Below are 19,742 nucleotides of genomic sequence, written 5' to 3'. Positions count from 1 at the left end.
ACCAATGGTAATCCATGAAAACTTCAGTAAATTCATGCTAGGAAAAACCAGTAGGCCTAAGTTATACAGCTTAACCTGCCCCGTCCCATCGACATATGGGTACGTTGCAACATTTTGCATTTGCCAGTCCCGACGACGTACTGGTACGTCACGCAATTGCAAGGTCCCTAATTTGCACAATTTTCAATTTTCGCATGTGATTTTTCGTACGTATACACGGGACACCTTCCTCTATTCCTCTAAAAAATGCCAAGCAGGGACAATGCCTTACACCGCATAACCTCCCCCTCCCCCGCACGCCATTGTCTCGGCAATTCACCTGTTACCAGTGACCTGGCCAATAAAGACATTCAGGACCAGAGTGATTCCCCAATCGATGACAATGTGGAGGACAAAGTTTACATAGCATTAGAGGAAGAAACAGTCAGAAATGATGATCAGGTAATGTGACACAAGAAGGTCAGGTATGGTGATGAGTTAGTGAGTGAAACAATGCTTATAATGCCTATATTACTGGTCAGGTATGGTGATGAGTTAGTGAGTGAAACAATGCTTATAATGCCTATATTACTGTTTGAAAACCAATATACTCTCATACTACATATAAACTCGTACCAAGTAAATAAATAAATACCGTTTATGAGTGGTGTGAAATAGTTACCCTCCCACAGAACTCGTTTTCTTTGGTGCCAGCCTGTTAGAAAACCCAGTCAGATAAGGAGGTACTGCTACCTGGATCGAGTATTTTAAACCTCAGGTGAGCGATTTCTCTATGAAATTTTGATGTTTCTCACCAAAAGCGGAGGTTTTAGCCAAAAAAAATTTTTTCAAAAATACCTTGGGATTGGGGGGTGTCGGAGGTGCGAAATAGCTCAGGACGTGACAGGTTAAGCAACTTTTCTATCACCATACTCTGAAGTGCAATTTAAATTCCCTATGAACAGTTTACACTGGACATGGCACTGTCATACTTGTAGGCCACCATTTTCCCAAATCCCTCCCAGACATATTAAACTACAGTCATCCATTTCATACTGTGGCCAGTGGATTACTCATATTTTCTAATCAGAGTTAGTGGGGTCATCACCCATCTCTATTTCTGCAGTACCAACACAAAATACTGCACCTTTAAAACTCACAAACAATATCCTCGCTGCAATGCAACCCCAACACCATGATCAGGTGAAAGAGAGAGTGTCCAGGTGCTTGAGGGTACAAAGGTGGACATATGTGGAATAGCTGAGACTAAATGGAGAGATGAGAGTGTGAGAGAGAGGGAGTATGGATGGGGTATATGCACGGGAGTGGGTGAGAATGAGAAGGCAAAAGATGGAGTATGTATTGTTGTGTACAAAAGATGGAAGGAGAATATAAGAAAGTATGGATCAGATGACTCAAGGACTGTGTGAGAACGATTGAAAGTAAGACTATAAATGTGTGTGTGTGTGTGTGTGTGTGTGTGCGCGCGGATGCGCATGCCAATCCAAGATCATGCAAGTGGAGTGAAAAAAGAGTTCTGGGTAAATGTGGAAGCATGCATGGAAAAGTTTGAAAGGAACGAGTGTTTTTGATTGGTGATATCAATGGAAAAGTAGGGAATGTGAAGGTGGATGGAGTTGTGGGTGAGTGGGGTGTGCCTGTAGAAATGGATGAGAATGGCAGTGCTCTCATGGGTATTTGTGCAGTGAAGGGGCTGGTGATAGCCAACACCCTCTCTAGGCACAAAATGATCCACAGATATACATGGCGAGTGAACACAGGAGTGGGTGGTGAACTGAATGAATGGAAGGCAATGACTAATTACTGCATGTGTATGTGGATGACAGAATGAGAAGGTGTGTAATGGATGCAAGAGCATACAGAGACTGGGGGAGTGGACTTTCTGACCACCACTGTGGTGGTGAAAGTCAAGGTTAAAATGCAATGAAGGAATAGATGGAGGGAAGGACAGGAGGATGTAGTCCATACAAGGAGGGCAGAATGGTTGCAAGATAAAGGAAAAATGGCAGAATATAAAAAAGAAGTGGAGGAGTGATTGGGTGTACAGTATATGATTTTGAGCAGATGGGGAAGGTGGAAGGTGCATGCATGATATTCACTGAAGAAAGCTGTGAAGCACGAGAGGTGGTGTGTGAGGTGAAGAGAAGACGAAATGGGGTGCAAGGAACATCATGGTGGAATGAAGAGGTGAGACAAGCTGAGGTGCAAAAGAAGAAAGCATATACTGAGTGGATGGGAAACGGGGGTATGGAGAATGTTGAAAGACAGAAGAGAGAGTTATATGTACAGAGGAAGACAGGTGAAATGATTAGTATGAAAGAGTATGAAGAGAATGGATGAGAAATTTGGAAGGAATCTGAGTGTAAAGTGGAGGGAATGTAAGAAAATGTTCTGGAAAGAGGTAAAGAGAGTTAGACAGGGTGGTAAAGAAATTAGCCGGGGAGTGAAAGATAAAAATGGTAGATTGCTAGAGGAGATGAGAGAAAAAGTGAGCAGATGGAGAGAACACTTTAAGAAGCTGTTAAACACAGAATGAAAGTAATGCAAGTATAAGTGGCTGGGGAATAGCTGGGAGAAGGAGGGAGGTGAGAAGAGAGGAAGAAATCTGTAGGATGGAAGTTGTGGAAGCAATGAAGGTCAAAATTGGAAAAGCCCCACGAACTGATGGAGTGTGTGGTGAAATGCTGATGCATGGGGGAGATATAGTAGTATAGATATGGAAGATGTGCAGACTGAACTGGGAGGAGGGTAGAGTCCTAGAGGATTGGAAGTCAGGTATAATTATTCCCCTGTAAATGGTAAAGGGGAAAAAGAAGTGTATGGTAATCATAGGGGAATCTGTCTTCTTAGTGTAACTGGAAAAGCATATGGTAGGATACTTACTGACAGAGTTAGGGAAATAACAGAGGAATAATTTGGAGAAGAACTGGAAGGTTTTAGGAAGGGAAGAGGTTGCACAGATCAGATATTCATTCTTGGGTCTTTAGTGGAAAAGTTTCTAGAGAAGGGAAAGAAGTTGTATACAGCCTTCACGGATCTGGAGAAAACATATGACAAGGTGGATAAACGTGGAATGTGGAAAATTTTAAGAATTATGGAGTACTGTAGATGGAATGTTGCTGAATGCTGTGAAGAATATGTATGAGAGGGCTAAGGTTGCGATGCATGTGGATAGTGAAGTGAGTGAATTTTTCTATTTGAATGTTAGACTTAAATAGGGATGTGTCATGCCTCCATGGTTGTTCAATCTGTATATGGATGGGGTTATAAAAGAGATACAAGGTAGGGGAATGGATGTTAGAGTGGCCCTAATGAGAGAGGGCAGCGTTTGAAAATTCCCTATACTGTTGTTTGCAGATGATACCGTATTGTTAAGTGAAGACAAAGAGGAACTGCAAGGCTTGGTCATTGAGTCTGGAAGAATGTGTAAGAAATGGAATCAAAAGGTGAAGTAGGGAAGAGTAAAGTTATGATCTTCAAGAAAAATGAAGTCACTGGATGTACAGTGAGGTTGGATGATGAGGAAATGGAAAATGTGAGTGCATTTAAGCACTTGGGTGGCGTGATGAGTAAGGATGGAAGTGCTTGAAAGGGTATAACAAGGAAGAAAGGTTGCAGGTTCTTTGAAACCAATGATAAGAAACAGGGAAGTGAACATAGAAGTAAAAAAGACACTGCATGACATGTGATACCAACTTTAATGTATGGAAGTAAGCCTAGACATTGTTGGATGGACACAAGTCAAGAGTGAGAGGAGAGGAAATGAGTTATTTTACAGGAGCATGTGGAGTTACATGGAAAGACAGACTGACAAATGAGGATGTGAAGGAGCATTGTAGTGTGGATGTGATAGAATGCATTAGGAGAATTACACTGAGGTGGTTTGGCCATAAGGAGAGGATGGAGAGTGACAGACTAATGACGAGAGTGTATGTGAGTTAGGTGGAGGGGTGGAGAGGGAGGAGGAGGCCAAGGAGGAGATGGAGGGATGGAATGGAGAGGTATATGAGAGAGGGGGGTGTGAGCTGGAAGCAGGGCAGTGAAATGGAGGGGGGACAGGGCAGCATGGAGGTGATTTGTTTGTGACCACCCCTTACGGGATTAAGGCGTCTGGCGATAGACAGATAGATAATGCCCTTGGTTTTTTGCACATTTGGTTATAGTGATTTTTGTTATCAATGCAAGATGAAAGTCTGCACTACTGCTGTTATCACACAATTTTTTATTTGATTTTTTTTTATCAATGCTGTTATCACGCATGAACTCATTGCACACCTGAGCAGATTTCTGTCAACAATGATGTGCAGCATCTGTGGTTTCAGATGGCTTTCAGGAAATCAGAGGTGAGAGATGAGGCCCTACTATAGGAGTTAATCATTGGTTGTGAAGACCACAAACTCTCTACCCCCTTGCCACAGAGCCCATTTCCTCAAGCCCATCTCAGGTCCCTCTATGGTAAGTATTTCTTCCTTATTGTGCATTTATCATCACTTTCTATTAACCTTACCATGCCTATGTGTATTTCTGATACTTATCACACCAGAGTGTATGTATTTAATGCATATAAACTATTGTAAATGGAAAATTTGGGTTTACGAGCAGGGTGCCCAGGATAAATTCCACACGCTCTGTGCTTTCATTATTAAAGGCTCCAACATGCTTGCATGTGTTGACCTTGGTCACCTAATGGTAGCTCTCCATGCTGCTCAATCTCTGCAGCATCCCTATTCAGTCCCTTATCCCTAAGGCCACGTTCAATGACTTCGTTACTGTGCAGTTTCATTACCGCACACTAGGATCAGTACCAATTAAGCGCAGTAACCAAGGGATCACTATTATGGTTAGGTAACATGGTAGTAGGACGGTTTAATGCCAAAATATTGGCTTTCTAATGGAGTTTGGTCATATTTGCTGATTATTTTATTCAATCCTGGTGAAAATGGAGGCTGCCACACCGACCCTTTGTCAAGTCACTGATTTATTTGATATCTTGAAAACTGTTTATTTCCACAAAATGTTTATAACAGAGACTTTGCTTAGAACAATAGGTAGTAGTACTAGGCATACTGATTTTTCCTGGCATGAGTTTGGTGTAAAAGTAAAAATTTATCTAAATGACTTATGAAACCAGTTTCAGCAGGCTGGGAAATTTGGAAAGTCTGCCCATGTCCACAATAAAATATTAATTAAACTACTTTCTCTAGTTGTTTAACTTAGCTACAGTGATTAAGTAAACTAAAACCATTTTCAAACTGAAATACAATGACCAAATAATTAATCAACTGAAAAAGAAGAGGTCTGACACATCATGCTGGGTGGTGGACTTCTGAGCTGGCCATGGCTTCAAGAATGCTTGATAAATATTGGAGTAATAATACAATAAAATATTCTCAAACACATTCACAATACACTGCCAATCTAGTTTTATCTGCACATATAAAAAAAGGAGGGTACAGATTTGGATATACAGTATAAGCTTATCTGCATCCAGCCACACACTGGGCATACCCATGTAGGAAAATTTATCCATCCATCCATCCATTGCCAGACGCCATGTATCCCAAATGGGGTGGCCAAGGGCTTAGAGTTAATTGTTTTACAGGGAGGGGCACTAATCCTCCACCAACCCCACTTGACACGTAGGGATGACATATTTTTGGAAATACACCCAACTACTGTATACAGTATAATGGATATTGAAATTAATATGCTTATTCATTAACTTATGCAATTCTAAGCACTTTCTCTTCTACAAGCATCCATCACAAATGCTTTTTTTTACGTACTTATTAGGGTAATCTTCACGAAGAAATAGGACCACCTCGTAACTACAGTAATTTTCCCAATATCTGATGTAACACAGCCAAAGGCATGTACGGGAAGTAGGTTTGTCCGGATACTGGGACCCTGCCTCCTGGACTGGTACTTATGGACCCTAACCCAAACTAACTTCGAAAGACACCTAAATAACTCCCTACTGGACATGCATAGCACCTATTTAAGAGCCTATTCACACAAATTAGGGACTTAAGCATGAAATACATGAAAAGGAACCAGAGATGAATCAGAAGTGAGTATGGAAAATATTTAGCAGTGTACAGGGTACTTCCAGCACGTACATGGCCGCCTCCACTAAGGCTTTGGCAGTGGTGAAAATGCTCTTGAAGAACGTACAGTAATCCAGTGTTGTGCTACAATTAATTCTTTGCACTGTTATAATTGTTTAACACTGCACATTCTGTTCTTAATTGAGCCACACCAGTTTCAACCGCCAGTTTCAACCACCAGTTTGCACTCCACATTTAATCCTTTGCACTCTAAATTCTAGTTTCTTAACACTGCACAACTTTGTAAATTCCCATGTGGTCTAGTGGCAAGATATTGCAGTTTATTCACTGTTTATTCACAAAAACGAGTATGTGAGGCATCCATTGCGATGAGCATCTATTCACAATGGTAGTTAAGCAGGAACAGCAGGGGGCCGGTGGCAGTGTGTAAACACAGCTGTTTGGCACCACATGCCAAGTTTAAATTACAAGTGGGAAAATTATTCAGATTTTTTTTTCATTTTTTTCAAATTTTTTTCATTTTTTGGCCATTTTGGGGTTCTAAAGGCCCAGGCCCAAAATGTTTGGGTAGAGGGGTGTCCGGTTATTGGATGTCTGGATAATAAAGGGATTACTGTATTAACCTGTTCTGTGCCAGAGCCTTCATCAGCTTTTGCACCACCAGTGCTGAGGGTATGAGAGGCTGACTGACCCCCAATGCTGGCCATTTTCGACCTCTCTCTCTCTCTCTCGCTCTCTCTCTCTCTCTCTCTCTCTCTTCTTTTTTTTCACGATTAGACTGAAAAGTGGTTAAAATAAGCCTTGTACAAGTGTTCACCTCAGCTGTTTTCTGCCTGAAAACAGGTGTTTTTGGTCCAGTGGCCTGTAGGGAACCTAGGCGCGCCGATCCCAAGGACTTCATCGACCCCTATGTGCCATGATTTGCATCAGATGGTTACTTTCAGATACTGTCAGCAGCTGATATGGATAGACAGTCCATTCTGGTGTGGAGTGGGTGGTTGCATAGGGTACTGTACTTGCAGTATGGAAGCGCAACCTGGTTTATATAATGCAGGCCACAGTCGGAACTATGATGACATGAAGTCGGGGTTCTGTGCTAATTTTACATATTTTCATATTCACCTTTTTTTATGTTACTTAGGTATAAAACACTATAAACACTTGCATAAGGCACTACAAATGCTCACGCTGCACACATGGCATGGTATCTAGGTTTGCATGGTGTAGGAACAATAGACTTGTCACCACTAGAGCTATCTTCATCAGATACAACATAGTCACAGTCTATTTCACTGTTGTTGATCACTGATGCATCACTATCTGTTAGTTCATCATTTGGAAGTTCATCCAACTTCGACTGGAAGTTGGAAGTACGCATAATATCCTTGGCAGCGCGGCGCAACACGGTGACACTCTTGACTTCAAAGGGAGACTGAGGACCCAGGCAGGTGAGACTTCTACCCTTCTCCCGCTCATAGGAGGGGAGGAGGGATGTCTGTCTTCCCATTCTCTGTCAACCAACTAGGGCAGACTCAAATACTTTCATGCAAATGTATGCAAAACCATGTCTGTACATACAGAAACTCGGCATTCTGTGCTGGAATAGGTTTGTCCATATATACATGGAGACGGCACAGATTGAGTAAAAAAAATTTTCTTTACCTACCTTTGAATAAATTCAGTTACTTTGCAAAGGTGCACAGAAGTGTGTTATCAAGTGCAGTATGAAAAGGATGCATCAATAAAAAAAGAAAATACAAGTACAGTACAGTATAAAAGAGACAGGTTAGATTAGGTTCACAGGAGTTTGGTTAGGTTAGCATAAAACAGGTTAGATTAGTTTAGGATCTGGAGGAAGAATATGACAGAGCAGATACACAAGGAATGAGGAAAATATTGAAAATATATAGGGTAAATGGGATGTTGCTGAATGCAGTGAAGATTATGTTTGACGGCACTAGGGCTGTAGTAGGTGTGGATGGGGAACTGAATGAATTTTTCTATCTGAATGTTGGGTTGAAAAGTGGATGTATCATGTCTCCATGGCTGTTCAATTTGTGTATGGATGGAGTTATAAAAAAGATATAATCAATTCGTGGGATTGCAAATTCGTGGATTTTTCTAGGAAATTATTTAAAAAATGCCCAGGAAGATGATTCCTGTTTTTCCCACAGCATCAGCTGTTCCTAGAGGTTCATAAGTGATTTTTTGCATGTTTTCCGAGAGAAATATTGTCCTATACAGTTGTACTGTATATACACTACTATATTGTACAGTTACTGTACTATAGGCATGTGCTGTTTAGCACAGGACAACAGAAGCATTCAGTGTTTCACTACCCAAATCTCCCGTCATTCTCTCTAGGTATTGCATTACAGTACAAGTCTCCCCCTCTACTCTCCCAGTGAGAGCTTGCTTATGACTGGCTCATACGGAAAGCGTCTGCCTATGTGTCATCTTTCTCCCTATCCTATTGGTCAAACATGGAGGGGACTCAGGCATACCCTGCTGCACTTTCCCACTATTGCTCTCACAGGTTTTGCATCTGTATGTGTTCAGTGGCTGTGATACTTTGTGCTACTCTAATATTCACTAACTCTCTGAAAATGAGGATCCCAAACGTGCTGCTCAAGGTGCACCGGCTCGTGTGGCCAAATAAAAAAAGTCAGTGATGTCCCTCGACAATAAAGTGAAGTTGCTTGACATGCTGTGTAAGGGGCAGTCATTCGCATCTGCGGGCAGGCACATTTGTGTTAACGAGAACTCGATGTGCTATATAAAGAAAAACAAGGCCATTCATGATGCTATTGCTACTAGTGCAAGTGACAGTGCTAAAGTAGCAACATCTATCTATCTATCTATCTATAGCCCGACGCCCTAATCCCGCAAAGGGTGGCCGCAGACAAAACGCCTCCAAGTCACTCTGTCACCCACCATTTGACTCCCCTCCCCCCAACTCACCCCCCCCTCCCTCATATACCTCTCAACTCCATCCCTCCACCTCATCCTCGGTCTACCCCTCCCTCTCCCTCCCTCCACCTCACCTACATACACCCTCTTAGTCAGTCTTTCATTCTCCATTCTCTCCACATGTCCAAACCACCTCAGTGTATTTCTCCTAATCTTTTCAACCACATCCACATCTACCCCACAACGTTCCTTCACTTCTTCATTCGTCAACCTGTCCCTCCACGTCACTCCACATGCTCCTCTCAAGTAACTCATTTCCAATGCTCTCACTCTTGACTTGTTCCTCTCTTGCAAGGTCCACGCCTCGCTTCCATACGTCAGGGTAGGGATCACAATACCATCATGCAGTGACTTCATAACTTCCATACTCACCTCCCTATTTCTCATCACTGCTTTCAGTGTACCAACAGTGCGTAATAAGACCACAGCCCATATGGAATTGGCCATATTTGTGTGGATGGAGGACTGCCGCAAGAAAAATGTGGCACTGGATAACAACATGATCTGCAAGAAAGCACGGAGCTTTCATGCACATTTTTCTCAAAAAGAACCTCAGCCTAGCACCTCCTCTAAAGAACTGCAGCCTGTACCTGAGTTTCAGGCAAGCAAGGGGCTGTCTGACCGTTTCAAGAAGCGGTACTCACTGAGGAATGTGTGGCTGTCTGGTGACAATGCATCTGCAGATCATGTGGCAGCCATGGATTACCTGCCAGCACTCAGAAAGAAGATTGAGGAGGGAGGTTACAGGCTTGATCAAGTATTCAATGCCGATGGAATGGTACTGTTTTGGAAGAAAATGCCTACCAGGACCTACATCACGCGACAGGAAGCACGAGTCCCAGGATTCAAGGCCGCGAAGGACCATGTCACCTTCCTGATGTGCTGCAACGTGGCTGGCCACATGATCAAACCTGGGCTCGTTTAGGCTATATGGTCGCAAATCCTCAGGCACTGCGCAATAGGAGCAAGAACAAGGTCTGGATCACTAAGAAAATGTTCGGGGACTAGTTTCATATGTGCTTTGTCCCCGAGGTCAGAGGTACCTAAACGATCTTGGGCTTGAATCCAGAGTCATGCTTATCCTTGACAACGCTGGTGGGCACCTCGACGATTCTCAGCGAGACGATGGGGATGTCCAGACTGAATTTCTTCCTCCCAACATCACCTCCCTCATCCAGCCCCTAGACCACAGTGTAATCTGGGCCTTCAAAGCCATTTACACCAGCAGATCCCTGCAACACCTCATCAAGTCGATGGATGACAAAGAGGATTTTGATCTACAACAGTAATGGCAGGACTTCACCACTGCCAACGCCCTAATGATCATTTACAAAGCCCTTTCAGACCTGAAGAAGAAGACTGTGAATGCCTGCTGGAAGAAAATCTGGCGAGTGTGTGTTCATGACTACAAGGGCTTTTCCCCTGGTGAATTCCAGACTGCAGCAGTAAGCAAGGCTGTGTCACTGGCGCGACTTCTGGGCGGTGAGTGGTTCGACGACATGAGGGAGGATAAGATGGAAAAGCTCATCGATGCTCATTCTACACCGCTCATCAACGACGACTTGAAGGAGCTCACCAAGTCCGCAAGTGAGGAGGAGGAGGATGAAGATGTTATTGATGTGGCTCAGGGGCAACAGGGCCTAACATCAGAAAATCTCTCAACAACTGTAAGCTTCATCAAGGAGACCTCCAAGTTAGCCTACTCATGTGACCATTCCACGATGCAGGCACTCAAGTTCAGGCAGGCATTGGAATCTGCTGTATTTCTTTACAAGAACCTACATGACAATATGAAGAGGCAGAGGCAGCAGTTGCCCATCACAATGTTCTTCAAAAAGGACCCAGGTCTACCTCCCGCACAGCCACCCGAAGAAATGGAGCTGCCCCCGCCTTCCAACCCAGCTCTCCCTGATGAACCCCCCCCCTCCCTCACCCAGTCCTCCTCCAAAGATCAACTAGAGATCATCCTGCCGTGCAGTACAGAACATTCATCATTCATCACCCATCATGTACTGCACGGCAAACTCTCATTGTCATCACCATCATCATTACCAAAGGTGAGTACCCCCAACAATACAGTACACTATATGTACTGTACTGTATCCAGAACTGCTCATGTATATTCATGCACTGTCTGTTTAGGATGTATTATGTGCTACAAAAAGCATCTACAGGTGCTCTAGTGGTTTGTAGGTATAAGGAATAACTAAAACACTGAAATCGGTGACTTCTGTGGCAGGTGTGGGATATTTGTGATGTGTTCAGGTACAAGACCCCTGCGAATACTGGGACCTGACTGTACAGGGTTGGGCAATGGATGTTGGAGTGGCCCTACTGAGAGAGGGCAGCACTTGGAAACTTCCTGTTCTGTTGTTTGCAGATGATAATGTGTTGTTAAGTGAAGACGAAGGGGAACTGCAAGGCTTGGCGAATAAGTTTGGAAGAATATGTAAGAAGCAGAATCTAACGGTGAATGTAGGGAAGAGTAAAGTTGTGGTCTTAGAGGGAAATAGATGTGAACATAAGGAAGTGTTAAGTTGTGGTCTTTGAGAGAAATAAAGGTGAATGTATGGAAGAGTAAAGCTTTGGTCTTAAAATAGAAATGAAGTTACTGAATGTACAGTGAGGCTGGATAGTGAGGAAATGGAAAATGTGAGTGCATTTAAGTACCTGGGTAATGTGATAAGTAAGGGTGGAAGTTTGGAGGATGAAATGCCTAAATGCGTACAACAGGGAAGAAAGGTTGCTGGTTCACTGAAAGCAATGTTAAGAAATGAGGAAGTGAGCAAGGAAGTAATAAAAGTTGCTGCATGATAGTACAGTACAGTAAAACCTCAATATAACGGACTTCAATAGTCCGGAATTCGCTTTTATCGGACTCGAGGAGCTACCAGACCAAATTCCTACATATTGGAAAAAGTCCGATAAAGCCAGAAACAGTCTGGACTGCCTGACCACTTCAGCTATGTTCACCACAATATGGTACATAAAAGACATGTTTATCAGTGTACAGTAAAGTATTATTATATATATTATACCATTTGATTAATGTAGTGAAGTTATAACACAGTACAATATTGCAATGGTAGTCAAAACAGTTTAAAAACCATTTATGTGATCCAGACTAATGTCTGATATATTGGAAAAAGTCTGGATTAGCAGAGGGAAGTCCGGATGTCGCTTTTATTGGAATTTCGCATTTTTCAGAATGGTCTGGGCCCCAATTAGTCCGTTATAGTGAGGTCTTACTGTATTGTGATACCCACTCTAATATACAGTACAGAAGCAAAGCTTGGACCTTGCTGGAAGAATACACATCAAGAGTGTGAGCAGTGGAAATGAGTTATCTGAGAGAGGAATGAGGAGTTACAAGGAGAGACAGACTGACAGACGAGGAGGTGAAGGAGTGCTGAGGTGCTGATGTGACAGACTTAGAAATACATTGAGGTAGTTCAACCATGTGAAGGTGAGGGAGAGTGAAAGACTAACGAGGAGAGAGTATGTGAGTGAGGTGGAGGGGGGGGAGGAGGAAAGGGAATGGGAAACCGAGGATGAGATGGAAGGGTGGAATAGAGAGGTACCGTATTTCGCGGCATGTAAGACGCAGCATTGTGAAAGACGCACCCTAATTCTGGCAGGGCAGTTCTGTGAAAAAAAAGTTTGCCCCAACCAAGACTGCAGTAAGGTTTCTTGATAAGAGCCATTACCACACAGATACACACTCACCTTTCAAAATCTATTCATTACTGATCATCAGCCTTTGGTTTCTTTTTTTATATACAAAGAATGGTACAGGAAAAGAAAACAATGCCCCTTCTTGACAAAACGTGACTGATATGAGCCACTATCACTTAGATACAACACTCACCTTTCAGAATCTATTCAGTACTGCTCATCATCCTTTAGTTTCTTCTTTTATGTACAAAGAATGATACAGGAAAAGAGAAAACAAAACCCCGTCTTAACAAAACGTGACTTCAAACCACGAGGCCATCTCAACTTTGCTGATAAATATGTATCAGTAAACTGATATAAACACTGTTTTTAATATTCTATGAATTTAAAACCACAAATGAAGTCAATAAACTCTATTCTTTCATTCACTGACGAAAACATAAAATACAATGGATGTTCACATCAGTTCATTTATCCTAAAAGAACCCCGTCATATTCCACACCTGTTACGGAATTTCCTCACATTGCCTTGACTCAAGCACAATATCAGACGACTACCATCATTAATCATGCACTCTAACTAACCTGTAATTACCTCCACAAATAATATAAAAAGATAGCACTTGTAAATACACAAATTACAATGTTTTACAACCAAAGTTCAATTTAGCAAGGCTGCTTGGGAACAGGATAGACAGCTGTTTTTACTCTCTTCTCTCAGTATCACTCCTTCACTGTCAGCTATGTTTGCCTTGCAGCATCAACAATTAAAAATGTATGCTTCACTGATCATAATTTACTATAAACATTCATTTCAAAACATACTATGGTGAAAACATCCATTGCTACACCTTAGTAACACTGCTGCCTCCCAGTCGCTAGACAGCAGTCTCTACCCCTTCCTCTCAGTATCACTTCCTCACTGTCAGCGATGTTTCCCTTGCAGCATCAACAGTTAAAAATACGTTCTTCACTGATCACAATTTACTAAAAACAGACATTCATCTCAAAACATGCCGAGAATGGTGAAACTATCTCTTAGCAACACTGCTGCATCCCAAGCGCTAGACAACTGGCTCAACCCTCTTCTCCCAGTATCACTCCCTTAATGTCAACTGTTTTCCTTCCAGCATCAACGATTAAAAATGCATATTTCTCTTACCAGAATTTGCTAAAAACAGACATCCATCTCAAAACATTCGAGTACTGTGAAAACATCCATTTTTGGTCTTAACACTGCTGCCTCCTAGTCGCTATGGTACACACACACACACACACGCACACGTACACACCACATGCAACATTCGCTCACCTCTGAAACATTTACATCAGTCAGTTTTGGAGTACCCAGTGGCTTTATTATATGCCAAAAACATCAAAATGTATTTGGTTGTTCAATATAAATATCATCACTTAAGGACATGAAACATCTCAAACAATTTATTCATCCAAACATCGTCAGTGCAAGACTAAAGGTGTACAGCACCATTGATCCTAAATTTTCCATGGTTGCATCTGTCATGATCACCTAAAACCTATATTCACTTCATATTACTGACATGGTGAAAATTTCACTCGTCTTCAAATCCTGAGAATTCATCACTACTTCCCCCAAGTCCTGAAGCATCACTGGAAGTCATCACCACGGTCATCATCACTGTTTCACTGTCACTCTCATACAGTAAATGGTCCTCAGTACCATCCATTGAATTGCTTATACCACACTTCATACGATTTTAACTTGGCAACCGTTTTAACTGAGCACAGGCGATATTCAGACTTGGGGCATTTGATACAGCCCACATTAACCTCCTCAGTACATGTTTCCTGAACTGAATAAAATCATATGGCGAGCATGAATAAACTACACTATAAAATACATTGCTGGGCTGAAGGGATTATAATAAGCGGATTATCAGTTCCCTAGCCTGACTCTTCCCACTTCTACTTCCTTAACTACACCCACACCAAACTCTCACCTACACCTTAGGATTCTGGTCGTTTCGGCCGTAACGTCCAAAATGGCAAACGATTTTACAACCTAACCTAACCTAACCTAACAAATTTGGACGTTACGGCCTAAATGATCCCCATTGCCGATCATGAGAGCTTTGCTTAGGCAGCAGAGATGCAGAGAGTGAACGTTGTCAATCATTCTGATCGCTTCGTCTGCTAAGAATACAGCAGAAATGGCGGACGCTGATATGAATGCCCGTCAGGCACTGCTATTTCAGATATTGCATCAGTTATGCTACTCAGTGAATTTTATCCTATTTTCATAACAAAATACTGTAACTGGGTGTGCCCTGAGTTGCACAGACATTGCTAAAGTACTTCACTTGGCTGAAAAAAGTGAAGCTGTAACTTCGTTAGCTTGCTAGAGTAGGGTGTACGCTAGACACTAAACTGCTAAGTTGCTAAACCGCTAAACCCCTTGACGGTATTGGCCAGTTGAGCTGAAAACAATCCCGTGAATGCTTTGTGTTTTTGAACTTGCATGTTTTAATATCTGCTGCATATATACACTCACAAAATGTCACAAAAGTAACTGACCTAATTAGGGTTACTGAATTTCCATACGTGACGAAAGTATGTTTTGGTGACTTGGCAGTTTCACTAGCCAGCATCTCTCCAGCATGATTGCTTTGCTAGTTAGTTAATGGATGGCAAGCAAAGTGGTCATGATTGCCTTTCAGAAGGTTAGCAGACAGTTCACCAGTGAGCACGTTAGCTTGCTAGAGTAGGGTGTACGCTAGCCACTAAACTGCTAAGTTGCTAAACCGCTAAACTCCTTGACGGTATTGGCCAGTTGAGCTGAAAACAAACCGTGAATGCTTTGTGTTTTTTAACCTGCGTGTTTTAATATCTGCTGCATATATACACTCACAAAATGTCACAAAAGTAACTGACCTAATTAGGGTTACTGTATTTCCATACGTGACGAAAGTCTGTTTTGATGACTTGGCAGTTTCACTAGCCAGCATCTCTCCAGTATGATTGCTTTGCTCGACAGTGAATGGATGGCAAGCAAAGTGGTCATGATTGCCTTTCAGAAGGTTAGCAGACAGTTCACCAGTGATCATGTACGTTAGCTTGCTGGAATAGTGCGGATGCTAAACTGTTAAATTGCTAAACCGCTAAATATCTTCACGATGTTAGCCAGTTGAGCTGTAAACAAACCCGCGAAAGTTTTATGTGTTTCTGATCTCGGGTGTTTCTGAAATCTGCTGCATATACACACTAGTGTATATTATTTTTAAGAATAAAATCAAGTCTGCATACTGTAGAAGACACCTGTGGTTGCTAAGCATTGAGATGATCATCTTTATAAGAGTTTCTTCTCAGTGAAGCCTAACTAACCTGCCTTAGTCTAACGTGCAGGACGCATGGGGATATTTTAAGGTAACTTTGAGACAAAAAAGTGCGTCTTATATGCCGCGAAATACGGTATATGAGAGAGGGCGTATAAGCTGGGGAGAGGGCAGTGAAATGGCAGGGGACAGGATAACATGGAGATGTTTGTAGCCACCCCTTATGGGATTAAGGCATCTGGCTATAAATAATGAGATACTGTAGACAGTTTAGGATAAATTAGATCAGGTTAAGTTATGAAAGCCTGAGTTGAGTTTGGATAAATAAGAACTGATATGAATAATTTTTTGGTAAAAATGCTCTTCTATGGTGGCGTCTGTCTGTCTTAGGCACACCACAAGATGGCGTCCATCTGTCTTTGGTGCACCACAAGATGGCATCTATATGTCTTAGGCACACCACAAGATGGCATCCATCTGTCTTCGGAGCACCACAAGATGGCATCCATCTGTCTTCAGCATGTCACAAGATGGCATCCATCTGTCTTTGGCACAACACATGATGGCATCCATCTGTCCTTGGCACACCACAAGATGGCAACCATCTGTCTTCAGCCTACCACAAGATGACATCCACCTGTTTTCAGTGCACCAAAAGATGGTGTCCATCTGTCTTGGTGCACCACAAGATGGCACCAATTTGTCTTCTACATTGGTGGGGATTATAAACAAAGACTGTTTTTTAAATGCTTTACATCAGTTTGAAATAATAAACACTGAAACCTTAAAATGCACTCAGAAAATAATCAAAGAATCCCATCAAGGACTTTTTGGTAAAGAAAAAGAAATTAGATGGTCTCATTTCTCCTTGAAGATTACCAAATAATCTTTAAGGAGACAAAAGACCTCTTAAAAATTAACAAAAAATTGTATTTTTTTTTACCTGACTCGGTGACTTCGTAAAGGTAGCTATACAGACGTGCTTTTTCGAGTATGAACAGGATCCATCAACAAACAAGGAAAATATGATTACATAAGGCATTCACTAGGTTAGGTTAAGTTCAATTAGGTTTGCATAAAAGAGACTAGGTTAAGTTTGGTTAGGATAAATAAGGTTAGGTTAAGAAAATTTAGGTTAAGTACAGTATAAACAGGTGCTGATTTGGGTAATTTAATTAAAAAATGGCATTTACGACAGCATCCGTCTGTCTTCGCACACCACGAGATGATGTCCATCTGTCTTCAGCGCTATCAGGGATTGTAAACAAACAGTTTTTTAAATGTTTTTCACTATTTAAAAAAAAAAAAAAAGCATTCAGAAAATAGTCAAAGAATCCTATAAAAAGTAAAGGTGAGGAAAACTGCAAAATATGGTGGTTCTATATCCCCTTAAAGATAACCAATTACCCTCATTAAGCACTGAGGTGAAAGGAGATTCTCCAGCTCCTAACCACTGCATCTGTATTCAAATTAACTAATCTATAGCCTAGCCTAACAATAACAATTCCAACATACCGTAGGTGAAAAAACAGACAGAGCTATAAGCTAGACAACTCCCTCCCTCCAACTGTTACAACGTCTGTCTAGCTATCTTTAGCCAGATGCCATATTCTCGAATAAGGGAGGCTGTTTGTCTTTGAGTTTGCTGTTTTACGGGGCGGGGCACTGACTCTCCGCCAACCCACTTGTTATGTAAGGAACATGTATGGGATGTTTATATGGTTACTACCCAGCTCTGTAAATGGCTTCCTGGCTTACAGAAAACTATTCGGCTTGTCGTTCAATGTAAAGTCACCTGAAAAGGAAAGAAGAGTAATAAAAGGTGACAGGAAAGATGCAAAAAATAGGAAGAGAGGAGGGCACACACAGAAATAAAAAATGATTGAGGTAAAGGAAGAAGTAGCCAGCTCTACATCAAGTGAGTGGATAATGGTTGGCACCATTATGTACTATGGGTAAAAAGTGCACTTGCAGTGGATGTGTACCGGTACAGATATTGCTTAAAATATTATAAACTAAATGCATAACGTTTACAAAACCATAACACCAGATTCCTAAGAAATAAAATGATTCAATTCAGTGCACAGTTCTAAGTCAACATTCATCGTGATGTTTCTTCCTCAAATTAAAAATAAGCGAGATACTATGAGGTCTTTATTGTGTGCCTGTGCTGATGGTTTGCTTATACTTCATCCATTAAATGCAAAGCATTTTCGTTTCTTGGTCGTGCATTATAATCATAGGTAGCATGCTTTTGTCTTCGATGGTGCATTATGATTCTGGTTCCACAGACCAGAAGGATGGAAGTGGATCTTTTGCGTGTTTTCAAATTTGAAACCAGCCATGGTGGACTCCGCCAATGACTTAGGATAAGATAGGAAAACAGTCTCAGTTAGGCTCAAATGACATGGATCAAAGTTAGGTTGTTACATATTGCTGCCTATTTTCACCAATAAAAAACTATGTTGGGGTTAATGTATACAAAGCCTTAACACCATATTAAAGATCCCACAATATCTGCTATTTTTATTTTGCAGAAGTTGATTTTGAACAGTCCAACGAATTTTTTCGCAATATTATTCTTAGGAATCAGGTGTTAGGGTTTTGTAAACATTTAACAACTAAATGGTGAACTTAATTTCAATCTCCGTCTGCTCCATTTCCGAAATAATACCGTAGAAAATATTTCCACGCCGAGCATCTAAAGAAAAAAAAAAAAAAAAATAGGCTGTAGCTCATTCCTTCAGATGTACTTTCTCTCTGTACTTACCATCAAGTTGCAAGGCAAGTGATGAAACGCCTCTTTTGGCTGTAGGAAAGCTGGACCCCGTGCCTAGAAAATGTAATTTCATGTTGCCAATTGCCAAGAAAAGATACAAATTCAATTTTTGCGTAGCAACGTTTCCACACGTGCTGCTGCCGACCACATAGAGAAATGTAAACAAACGTTAAGTCTGTGTTGCCACAATTATAGATGGGAATTATCGTACCGGTTCTTGAAAGTTATCATTTTTTTCGTTAGAATTATCGTACACTAAAAAAAAAAAAATTAAGTGTTTAATAATCTGATGTACTTAAAAACTGTCGCTGATACCGTGGTGTATTTAGTGAAAATTTACGCATTACAATTATCTTCATCAGAACCTAATTTTGTACGGTACTGACGTTTACTCAGGCGGATATTTATCACTTCTTTTCTTGTGTCAGAATTAGGGCATACCATGAAAATCTCATAATAATAATATTATAATAACGTAATCATACTTTAGATAACAAAAATAATCTTACAAGGAAAAGAAATAGCCATTGTGTCACTCAAGAAAATCAGTCTGACTAGCAGCAAAATGCAGTCCACAGAACTTAATGGGGTTCTTCATGGGGTGGAAGACAATTGACAATCGTCATGGTCGAGCCTGCCACAGACGTCGTAGGACACGCATGCTCATGAATCATATGCTGCATTTGTTTGTGTGCACTTGTGATAGGATTAATGTCATTCCTACTTACAAAACCACTTACACTCTCCAATGAATACACACAAGAGCTTATTCATTTGTATGAGGCATACAAAAAGGTAAAAATATTCTAATTATATATATATATATATATATATATATATATATATATATATATATATAATGTACTCATCTTAAATGTTCATTCTCGTCTTAAATATCAGAACCAACTTACCTAGCCCCGGGCTCCTACGTTCCTCAGG

The 19,742-nt window shown here is 41.3% G+C and overlaps 1 protein-coding gene across 1 annotated transcript in view; it reads right to left on the bottom strand.

The window, feature by feature from the left end:
* Window positions 1–18,876, bottom strand: part of LOC145392238 (zinc phosphodiesterase ELAC protein 1-like) — a 66,669-nt gene extending 47,793 nt beyond the window's left edge. The window contains exon 1 of the mRNA XM_080266702.1: window positions 18,795–18,876. Coding sequence (XP_080122828.1) covers window positions 18,795–18,876 — 82 coding nt within the window. The remainder of the gene's footprint in view (window positions 1–18,794) is intronic.
* Between the last annotated feature and the right edge of the window lie 866 nt (window positions 18,877–19,742).

The sequence above is a fragment of the Coenobita brevimanus genome, chromosome 21 (assembly GCF_032717465.1).
Source record: "Coenobita brevimanus isolate Jiangsu-jjx chromosome 21, ASM3271746v2, whole genome shotgun sequence".
Lineage (NCBI taxonomy): Eukaryota > Metazoa > Arthropoda > Malacostraca > Decapoda > Coenobitidae > Coenobita > Coenobita brevimanus.
Note: the sequence above shows the minus strand (reverse complement) of the source record. Positions and strands in the feature narration are given on the sequence as shown.